Below are 11,093 nucleotides of genomic sequence, written 5' to 3' on the forward strand. Positions count from 1 at the left end.
ACACACACACACACACACACGTACATACACACACACACACACACACGTACATACACACACATGTACATACACACACACACACACACACGTACATACACACACACACACACACACGTACATACACACACATGTACATACACACACACACACACACATGTACATACACACACACATGTACATACACACACACACACACACATGTACATACACACACACACACACACACACATGTACATACACACATGTACATACACACACACACATGTACATACACACACACACACACATGTACATACACACACACACACACGTACATACACACACACACACACGTACATACACACACACATACATACACACACACACATACATACATATACACACACACACACACACATACACATACACGTACATACACGTACATACACGTACACGTATACACGTATATACATACACGTACACGTATACACGTATATACATACACATACACGTATATACATACACATACACGTATATACATACACATACACGTATATACATACACATACACGTATATACATACACATACATGTATATACATACATACATACCCGTATATACATACACATACATGTATATACATACATACATACCCGGAGGAGTCGCCCCCTGATGGCCATTAGAACGAATGCAGTTTTAAGGCACTTCAGCATTGGCATCACATAACAATACTTCATCAACTCCAACTGCCATGTCCCAAATGTTCTCATATTAATGGATTTTTATTATTAAATATTTAATACCACATGTTCTATACAAGTAGACATTTTTTCCTCATGAAGCCGGGATTTGTCGATGTTTTTTATACTGTACTTTTAATGGTTTTGACTTCTTTCTTACTTTCTAATGAGTTTTTAGCATCTCAATCATAGCATACATGTTGCGTTCAGGAGCGTACACAGGTTGGTGTTGGAGGATGTTTACTACAGTAGTTCATTGTATGAAAATAAACAGTAAAAATCAGCATCACTGCATTTTGTTAACATATTTGTTTTCCGTTTCCCCTAAACACAGATGTGTGGATAGACATAGATAGATAGATAGATAGATATTCTACTAAATGTATTTTTCAGTTAGCTGTGTTACTTAATCTTCAACGTACCCTGAACTCTAGCCTAACTACCACGCGCACAAACTGAAGAATAACTGTCGTTTCATTCTACCAACCGCTGGAGTTAAACTAACGCTGGAGTTTAACGGTTCACTTCAGAGAGAGACAAACATGTCGGACAACATTGAGAATATGTGAGTTGGATTAATCAATGACTATTGTTATCTTTCTGTTGTTTCTTTGGGGGAAACAATCGGGGTTTGTGTTGAAGTCTGTTTACTGGGTTGATTGGGTTTAAGTTAATTAATTAATTAAATTAATTGATTAACTTAAAGTTAGTTAGTTAACTCATTGTAGTTAGTTAGGTTTAAATTAAACTAAAGTTAAACACAACACATTTAATGGGCTTTTAACACTAAGGTAACCCAACTGACACTAACGTTAGCTAACTTAAGAGACGTTGAGGTTATCCCAACTGACACTAATTTAGCGACGATATGGTTATCCCAACTGACGCTAATTTAGCGAGGATAATGTTATCCCAACGGACGCTAACGTTAGCTAATTTAGAGACGTTGAGGTTATCCCAACTGACACTACGTTAGCTAACTTAGAGACGTTGAGGTTATCCCAACTGACACTACGTTAGCTAACTTAGAGACGTTGAGGTTATCCCAACTGACACTACGTTAGCTAACTTAGAGACGTTGAGGTTATCCCAACTGACGCTAACGTTAGCTAACTTAGAGACGTTGAGGTTATCCCAACTGACGCTAACGTTAGCTAACCTAGAGACGTTGAGGATATCCCAACTGACACTAACGTTAGCTAACTTAGAGACGTTGAGGTTATCCCAACTGACGCTAACGTTAGCTAACCTAGAGACGTTGAGGTTATCCCAACTGACGCTAACGTTAGCTAACTTAGAGACGTTGAGGTTATCCCAACTGACACTAATTTAGCGACGATATGGTTTTCCAACTGACGCTAACGTTAGCGGTTATTGAAGACTGATAGGTAGCGTTAACATTATAGTTATTGGGTCACATTTTTAATGCAGTTAAATTATAAGTAACTTCACTTAACTTTTCTGAATAAAAAAAATCGTTTCTACACTTTCTGACCTCACACCTACAGAAAAGTCACAGTGCATAAATGTCTAAGCACAACTACAACAAACGAGTGCCAACGTTGGACGCTGGTTTTAACTTGCTAACTAGCTAGCATGCTAACGTTAGCTGCCGTAACCTTTAACTAGGTAACCAACGCTCGGCAAGTAAAACAACCGTTGGCGGACTGTCAACCTACCGTCTCGTGACGTTTGAGTTTCAAAAGAACACAGCCGTTGGACGCTAAACGGTAAACTGTGCTCTTAATGTCGTTGAACGTGTACAGCGCTGACAGCTACCCATTCATTCTCCTCACACACGTGGTGTTGTTTTCAGAGGAAGTCGAGGAGACACGACCAGAAGCGGAAGTACTCCATGAACTAGTAAACTCCCTTCGCTGACAAAGTGGATTCAAAGAGGAAGTACGGATGATTTGTAAATCTGCGTTTCACCTCCAGACGGTGCATTACTTTATGGTCACGTAAGCACGAAATCTCCCCAAAATATGAGAAAGCTTTCCTCCTAATGGAGCCTTTTGTAAATTAATATGACACCATGTTTGAGTTCTAGAAAGAACACAAGAAAGAAATAACACACTTTTCTCGTGAGCACAACAGCGGTGGAAGATGTATTCAGATCAGTATCTTTAGTACAAAAAAATAAATACCGAAATGTAAAATTAAAAGTCTTGTAATTACAATTTTATTTCAGTAAAAGTACAGAAATATTTACATAAAAATATACTAAAAGTATGAAAAGTTGTTTCATAAATGTACACATAAATTACGTCACTTGAACACAACTTTCCCTCAGTTCCAATTAATTTAACGTTTTGTTGGTAAAACAGGTTATCGATCTTGTAAAATAAACTGTTGGATTGGATCATAGGATTTTATATTATTTGCAAATTTCTATTTATTGAATTAGTTGTGTAATATGTGCATGTAGACGGAGTCCCCGCTTCACACAGAGCGCGTCCAATTAAATTAATTGACTACAGATTCTGACCAATGGGAGGAGAGACGGTCGCCTATAAATTACGATCTCAAGTCTTAAGCCTGACCGGAGATCTGCTGAACGCTGCTGCTTAGTGAGCTCCGCGGTCGGAACAATAGGGATATTTGTCTCAACACCAGGTAGCAATAGTCCTCAAATACGACAACAGGTATGAATAATATTTAATTTAACGACAAATTCCATCACACTGGCGAATAATCTTTGAATTTGATCGATTAAATGATTTCTGCTCGGTTTCATAGCCTTTTGAATATGTCAGATTTTCGCTAAAAAGATTAACGTTATCTGTTGGATTTTATGTTAATGGGATAATATAAAATAAAACAATGCATACGATTTCCCCTAAAATGTATCTGCTGCATATTTCTGCACCTGTTTAACCGCAATCAGGACACCGTGTTCACTGCAGGACGTTTCATCGTCACACGAGCTAAACGTAACCTCCATAATAATCTGCAGCAGACTCTGTTTGACTGTTCCTCACTGTTCACCGTGTCTCCCTCCATCCTCCGCCCAGGGATCAGCCATGCCGTTCGGTAACACGCACAACCAGGAGAAGATGAAGTACTCCTCCGATCAGGAGTACCCGGACCTCACCAAACACAACAATCATATGGCCAAGATCCTGACTCCTGCTATGTACGAGCGGCTGAGGAGCAAACAGACACCCAGTGGATTTACTCTGGATGATATCATTCAGACTGGGATAGATAACCCAGGTAAAAACAAAAACGGCTTTTCATCGAAACCGCCATCTGTTCTGCGCGTCTAATGGCCGCAGCGGCGCTGTGCGCTTTGTCCCTGAGAGCTTTGTGCACTGCGACCTTGTGTAGGGGATAAACTCTCTAACGTTAAGAGACATATTGAGAGCTGAGTCAGTTAGAAACCCTGTCAGCTTCCTCTAAATAGACCTCCATTATCACAGCATTTTACAAAGCTTTATAGCAAATGTTAAAGATTAGCAGTGTTGCATAATGTATGCAGGGCGGCAGTGGATAATCCATTGCTGCTTTCACTGTTTCATAACACGCACACGGCCCAGTGTAGATTAATCTGTCAACCCAATGGTGTTTAAACCATTCAGAGTGTTCAGGTGGACCTGGTCCCTGCACTGCAGCAGGGACCAGGCTCACCCTGCAGAATGTGCTTCTGTTTAGTGCTGAGAGTATGGCCAAGATGACGCTGAAGAAGCTGTCAGCTGAGGAAGACTTCCCAGATCTCAGTCAGCACAACAACCACATGGCCACGTTCTTAACCCTGGACATGTACAAGAGGCTGAGAGAGCTGGCTACACCCAACGGCTTCACCATAGATGGTGTCATTCAGACAGGGGTTGACAATCCTGGTACAGTAATGCAGCTCCATCCTGAGATGTGATGACACTCAGCACATTGAGTTAGTGAGGATGTGAAGTCAGTCTGTCCGCTGTGCCCTCTGTGACCCTGTTGCCTCTGTGTGCAGGCCACCCCTTCATCATGACCGTGGGCTGCGTCGCAGGAGACGAGGAGACGTATGAGGTGTTCAAGGAGCTGCTGGACCCCGTGATCGAGGACCGACATGGAGGATACAAACCTTCAGACAAGCACAAGACTGACATCAACCCTGCCAACCTGAAGGTAGCGCAGCCCTCTGTTCAGTTAACATGGCTGACTGTAATTCTGAACAGAGAAACTAACACGTGTCCTCCTCCTCAGGGTGGCGACGACCTCGACCCAGACTACGTCCTGAGCTCCCGAGTCCGAACAGGTCGCAGCGTCCGCGGCTTCTGTCTGCCGCCTCACTGCAGCCGTGGAGAGAGGCGTGCTGTGGAGAAGCTCTCCATCGAAGGTAAAGAAATTCTGTCAATTGATTCTGTCAGTGACTCAGCATGGACAGAAGCAATCTGTACCAAGTGCTCTGCATACAGATGGGTAGATGTGCTGATTCCTTTGTGTAGAGGGCTGTGGCCTGAAACGGTGATGCTCGGCATGATGCTGCTCGGTCTCCTTTGTGTAGCTGTGGTCGCCCTCTAGTGGTAGTACGAGGAATGACAACAGATTAGAGAACAGATTTGAATTTATGTATTGTAGATATTTCTGTTTGAATGTTGAATCTTCAAACTGATCTTTCCCTCCCTGCAGCTCTGGCCTCCCTGACCGGAGACCTGAATGGAAAATACTACGCCCTGAAGAACATGACGGATGCCGAGCAGCAGCAGCTCATCGATGACCACTTCCTGTTTGACAAGCCAGTGTCTCCTCTGCTGCTGGCCTCAGGGATGGGCCGCGACTGGCCCGACGCTAGGGGCATCTGGTGAGACTTTATCATCTTTATCGTCACACAACCGTGTGTGGTTTCTTTTGGGAGATTTAATTTGCAAAGAAACGAAAGAATATAATTATTTTTGTCTAAAGGCACAACGATAACAAGACATTCCTGGTGTGGGTGAATGAGGAGGACCACCTGCGTGTGATCTCTATGCAGAAAGGCGGCAACATGAAGGAAGTGTTCAACCGCTTCTGTACCGGACTCACCAAGGTGAGCAGGAAATGTGACGGTTCCGTTAACATGAGCGAGCCACTCTTAAGGTGTTTGGTTTAAATGAGCTGTACAAAGACCTTATCCTGTCTTATTGTGCTTAGATTGAGACCCTGTTCAAGGAGAGCAACCATGCTTTCATGTGGAACGAGCACCTGGGCTACGTCCTCACCTGCCCATCTAACCTGGGCACTGGCCTGCGTGCAGGTGTGCACGTGAAGCTACCCAACATGAGCAAAAATGCCAAGTTTGAGGATGTTCTCAAGAAGCTGAGGCTCCAGAAACGTGGAACTGGTTTGTACCCCTCATATTTCTCTTTATTCTATAGTAATATTTGTATGAATGTATTTTAAAACTGTTAAATGTCTTTATGTTCATCAAGACGACACTAAATCTTCTGTCTCGTCACCATCAGGTGGAGTCGACACGGCCGCTGTGGGCGGAGTGTTTGACATCTCCAATGCCGACAGACTGGGCTTCTCTGAGGTGGAGCTGGTGCAGATGGTGGTGGATGGAGTCAAGCTGCTGGTGGATATGGAGAAGAAGCTGGAGAAGGGCCAGTCCATCGATGACATCATGCCCGCCCAGAAGTAAAACCATCCCGACACAGTAACCTCTTTAACCCCCCCCCCCCCCATATTTGACTCTGTCCCTGAAACACTATCAGTTTGATTTGTTTGTGTATTTAAGGTGAAAAGGTTCCTGTGAGGATGGAAATAAAATAAAAACTGTTCCGTTTCAACTTGTGTGATTCTTTGATTTCTTGTGTAATATCATGAATCAACACATTCAGTGTTTAATGTTCTGACTTTTATGACAACTTGTAAGAGATGTTTAACATTTAGAAACTGTAGTTGAAACCTTTGGTTTAAACTAATCTGTAGACAACCTAGAACTACTTATTCAAACTGAAAGCCATTTGTCTCCAGGTCTTACAAACATCTGTCCCTGACTGCAGTGTGTTGGTTTAAAACTTTCCTTGATAAAGAACCTTCAATCATAACATAACTCTACCATTTTAGTTCAGTGTCCAGGGCCTCAGGTGCTACAGCACTGCATTATGGGAAATGAAGTCTGCAATGTTTTTGCAGCTTGACTAGTACCAAACCAGTAATCTGTTTTACTTTTTATGATCAGACTCATCTCTGCACTTAATGTGCTGTTATGAAGTTAAGACTTTAATATTAAACACCAATTCCAGAATAAACAAAGAATCAGTGTCCAAACAGAGCTCTGAAACCAAAGTGAAGATGTTTAAACCTTTAAAGGCTAACAGACTATGGCACAAACGATGAACACTATTTTTTTCAAAAGGTAAAGGTACCACATTTACCAAATGACTACTAAAACATGTCAGCGTTTCTATAACGTACACCTTTATTTAAAACCTTCCCTTTCTGATATTACTAAAACTTGTTTCAATCATTTTCTTTCAAACACTGAATACATTTAAATTCTGGAATGAAAACAAATGCAGCGTGAGCCGTTGAAGTTGACACTTTAATTGAGACATGAGTGACCCTTAACACGAACTCATCTCTACTTTTTAAACGAAATACAAAAGAAAAAAAAACAAAATGAGTATTGCAGTGAAGCCGTGTTGAAAGTAAAGATACAATATTTACACTGAAAACAAAATCGCTACGTACATTTTTTTCCAGGAGGAAAAACAAAACAAAAAAGATGAAATAAATAAGACTAGAAATGTTTCATTTTTTTGTCCACATTCACAGCATGACAAATCATATTCAACTCGTTAATGTCTGAACAGACTGAGATATTAGTAGGTAATTCACTGATTATTGCCAAAAGCCTTAATCTATACATTATAATATTCAATACATACTCTGTATTTTGTTTAAAAAAAAGGAGACATTTGGAAACTGCTACTTGGATGATTGTACAGCTTAAATACGTCTATATATATAGATATAGATGTATACTTTTAAACCCTTTTTGTTCATAGCTTTAATTCGTTGGAGACTTTGGAAGCAATGTTTTTGAAAGCGATGGATGATCCGGATATCCGTTTGAACCTGACGCCGTTGAGGGACAGACGGGGCAGCTTACAAACCTCCATCTCCCACTGGACCAGGTTCTCGGCTCGCCCGTCCCCGTGGACGCAAAGAAGCAGGAAACTCTCTTGCTGTTCGTAGTCGCAGTTGTTGGCATCGAGCACCTTGCGAATCTCCCGCATGATATCACAGGGCTCCATGGAGCTGGTGGTCCTCATACTCCAAGTGAATCTGAGGGAGCGGGGTTTACCGTCTTTATTTTCCCCTTTTTGATCCCCAGGTACATGGCGACTGTCAACAAAAACAGAGGTTTTAGTGTTTAGATTTGATTCAATGGTTTTAATCACAAGCTGCTTTGACTGTTTCACATACATTTCTTTCTTTGGTAGATTAAATACACATACGTGTGTATCAGTCATAGCAGCTCACCAAATTTAAAGGAATAGTTTGAACTTTGAGGGTTGTATTTGTTTTCTCGCCGAGAGTTTGATCAGGATATTGATCCCATCACAGGCACATTATGAAACTATGGGCTCCTGGGCACAGACATGCGTTTTATGTCTCTTTGTGGTCATTTAGTCCATCTGTGTCTCTGTAGTCATTCGGTGTCTCTCTCTCTGGTCATTTTGAGTCACTTTGTAGTCTCTGTTGTTTTGCATGTTTTTAATAGTCATTTTGAGTCACCTCATGACTTTGCAGCTGTTTTTTGTATCTTTCTACATGTTTGTTTGTAGTGGTTGTAGGTTTCCTTGAGTGGATTTTCTTCCTGGAAGACGTGAAACAGCTAACACGGCTCTCTTCCAGGCTAATAAACATACAGCTACCAATTTACATGTGTAAAAATGTCATGTTTAGGTTTAAGTGGACAATTTCTGTGCTGCGTTTCTCATCCAACTCTCAGCATGAAAGCAAATTTCCCAGAAAATCCTAAACTAACCCTTTAAACGTTATTGTGCTTGGTGTTGGTTTCCACTCACAGGTTTAAGCTTCACAAACAGTATCATTATTACATTCAAGTCACACAGCTCAGCCTTCGCTTTTACGGAGTTGTTTTTGTGAAGGCATTTATGTTATTTTAATACAAAATATCGTGTCTGCATTTTGTAAATATGGAACTCTCAAGTTCACGCAATCAACTGAGAAGAGCTCAAGTCCAACGAGACAATACGAGCTGATAAAAAGACAAACTCAAGGTCCAAGCTGATGGAAAAGGTCCCGTTTGTTTCCATACATTTAAGAGGTTTAGAACGTAATGAGACCAATAATCTAACCTTGTTTGTAATACTGAGTCTTTGAGGATTAAGTGTTTCTAAATATCCATATTCATTTTCCAGAAAAGCTGTGTGACTGTAAATGTAATGTAAACATCCATGCTGTTTTATTAACGGCAGTTCTTTTTGTTTACGGGAGGCGTTAGGAGCATTCCTCAGGTTGACAAGAACACAAACATGCTAACAGAGCAGCACTCCGGCTCAGCGCCATGCAAACAAAACAAGCCACAAATGCAACACGCTGGCTTCCAGACAAGAGAAACAAAGCAGAGAGGGCTTCCTATGAGAGGGGAGACGAGCAGACGAGGGCGAGACGAACGTTTAAAGGAGCAACGACACATTAAGAGAGAGGGGGGGGGGGGTACAGGTAACCTCACCTTGAGCCCTCAAGTCTCCCGTTTCTCTCAAACTCGGTTGAGACTCTGAGGAGCACGAGAAGATATCAGACGGGGACGAGGATGAAAAAAAGAAGAAAAAAGATGTGGATTGTGCACGAGAGATAGTTTCAGTATCAATAAAAAAGAGAAAATGTGACGAGTAAATAAGAAGGAGAGAGAAACAAACGAGCCGCCACCGGAAAACACAAAGAGACGGAAGATGTTTTACTTCCAGTGAAGAATCATGAGAATGAATAAAATCATAAAAACCGTGATGAATGCTCTCAAACTCAAACCAACAGTTCACGGAAGAAGGAAAGAAAAACACAGAAATCATCTGGTGAACAGCTGTTCGGACCCAAAACAGCAGAAAGACGACATCGACTACAGCCGACAGGTGAGACAGAGCGCTGAAGGTGCACTTTATTAAATATTAAGTCTCTAAAGAGAGATCCTTTTATTCCCTTCTTTTGGAGGTTTTTAAGTCCATTTAATGCATTAAAGTGGAATGAACTCTAGTTTCACAGGCCTTCTACTGAGCTTTCATCTGCATCTGAAGAGCTTAAAAACATACAGAGGAGGAGCTCCACCCACTGAAGGAAGACCATGAGATGCGGTTAAAAGCTCCAGTGGAAGGCGAGTAACAAAGCTTTGATGTCAAACGTTATAAACTGTTTAAAACCCAATAAAATGCATCATTTACGCATAAATCACGAGTTCTCTGAAAGTCTACAAGAATAATTCTTGAATATCATTCGAGATCTGAAGTTTCTTTAATTTAATGTTTCCTGATCAAAACTCTAGCTGTACATGTACCATCAATACTAAGGTTATACTACAACGAACACTGAAATATACCATTAGAGGATGTACATTTAGCTAAAGTCAGTAGATTTAATATCTCTGCATGTATTCGACCACTGAAGATAAAAAATGAAGATAATTATATTAAACTATTATTATTACGTGGAACTTTATATCCCACACTATTATATATTATGCTTCTGTTATGTCTTACAATATTATATTTTATTATTATATTAATACAAAACTATGTATCACTACATTTTTATGTTTACATATATATTTTACTTTTATTCTAGTTCCATGTACCTCATATTATTTTTATGTTTACATATATATTTTACTTTTATTCTAGTTCCATGTACCTCATATTATTATTATTTGCTTCCCTATAAATTAAAACGTAGTTATTTTTGTCTTTGTGCTGCTATTGAATATTTATATTTTTTATACATCAACGTGATAAAGTACTTTGATTTGTAGTTTATTAGCTCGATTTGACAAAAACTTGCATTTGTGTTTTTTCTCTCATCATAATTATCAAAATAAAATGACATAAACTGAGGCTTGTATCCATAAGGTTGACAGAATATAATAAAGTCAGCAGCACTATTAACTAACTGTAAACAGTCACAGGAAGACATCTGAGTAATATCACAAGAGATTAGATTTATAGAAAGTAAAATAAGCAGAAACGTCCCTGCTGCTCTCACAGGACGGGTTTATTGTTATCAGGCTCCCAGCATGCACTGCAGCCTGGAGGACGGACAGAAAACAAACAGGACGAGGGTGGAGGAGGAAGTGACTCGAAGCTCCCCGACAACAAGAGGACAAGTGAACAGACAGGACGGACAGCAGGTCCTGGGTCAGTCAGAGGGGTGAGGGAGGGTGAG

The 11,093-nt window shown here is 40.6% G+C and overlaps 2 protein-coding genes and 1 long non-coding RNA gene across 6 annotated transcripts in view; 1 reads left to right on the forward strand and 2 right to left on the reverse strand.

Moving 5' to 3' along the window:
* The window catches only part of trmt61a (tRNA methyltransferase 61A), an 18,247-nt gene extending 12,955 nt beyond the window's left edge, over positions 1–5,292 (reverse strand). The window contains exon 1 of the mRNA XM_031873129.1: positions 2,399–5,292. The gene's annotated coding sequence lies outside the window, so the exon portion shown is untranslated. The remainder of the gene's footprint in view (positions 1–2,398) is intronic.
* On the forward strand, positions 3,249–6,475 carry ckba (creatine kinase, brain a). Of its 2 annotated transcripts, XM_031873127.1 has the most exons (8): positions 3,249–3,364; positions 3,734–3,935; positions 4,678–4,832; positions 4,911–5,043; positions 5,337–5,508; positions 5,610–5,733; positions 5,838–6,027; positions 6,149–6,475. In XM_031873127.1, exons 2-8 carry the CDS (start codon positions 3,743–3,745, stop codon positions 6,325–6,327), a joined length of 1,146 nt encoding a protein of 381 aa, XP_031728987.1. In that variant the 5' UTR covers positions 3,249–3,364; positions 3,734–3,742; the 3' UTR covers positions 6,328–6,475. The 2 variants fall into 2 exon arrangements, with proteins under 2 accessions (XP_031728987.1, XP_031728988.1); XM_031873128.1 differs by lacking the exons at positions 3,249–3,364; positions 3,734–3,935 and adding an exon at positions 3,947–4,561.
* A 739-nt stretch (positions 6,476–7,214) lies between these two features.
* LOC116397583 (uncharacterized) overlaps positions 7,215–11,093 on the reverse strand; it is a 4,921-nt gene continuing 1,042 nt past the window's right edge. For 2 of the 3 annotated variants that reach the window (XR_004213710.1, XR_004213709.1), the window contains exons 2-3: positions 9,397–9,441; positions 7,215–8,039 (exon numbers count right to left, since the gene is read on the reverse strand). This is a non-coding gene — a long non-coding RNA (uncharacterized LOC116397583). Of the gene's footprint in view, positions 8,040–9,396; positions 10,416–11,093 lie in introns of those variants that run through there. The other variant, XR_004213708.1, reaches the window with a different exon arrangement.

This window comes from Anarrhichthys ocellatus, unplaced genomic scaffold (genome assembly GCF_004355925.1).
Source record: "Anarrhichthys ocellatus isolate YVR2014 unplaced genomic scaffold, GSC_Weel_1.0 scaffold69, whole genome shotgun sequence".
NCBI lineage: Eukaryota > Metazoa > Chordata > Actinopteri > Perciformes > Anarhichadidae > Anarrhichthys > Anarrhichthys ocellatus.

Bases quoted from the DNA above. Each gene is read 5' to 3' on its own strand.
- ckba (XM_031873127.1), top strand. From the start codon at position 3,743: ATGCCGTTCGGTAACACGCACAACCAGGAGAAGATGAAGTACTCCTCC. The intron at 5,044-5,336 runs GTAAAGAAATTC...CCCTCCCTGCAG, and splicing joins GGAGAAGCTCTCCATCGAAG to CTCTGGCCTCCCTGACCGGA. The intron at 5,509-5,609 runs GTGAGACTTTAT...TTTTGTCTAAAG, and splicing joins CCCGACGCTAGGGGCATCTG to GCACAACGATAACAAGACAT.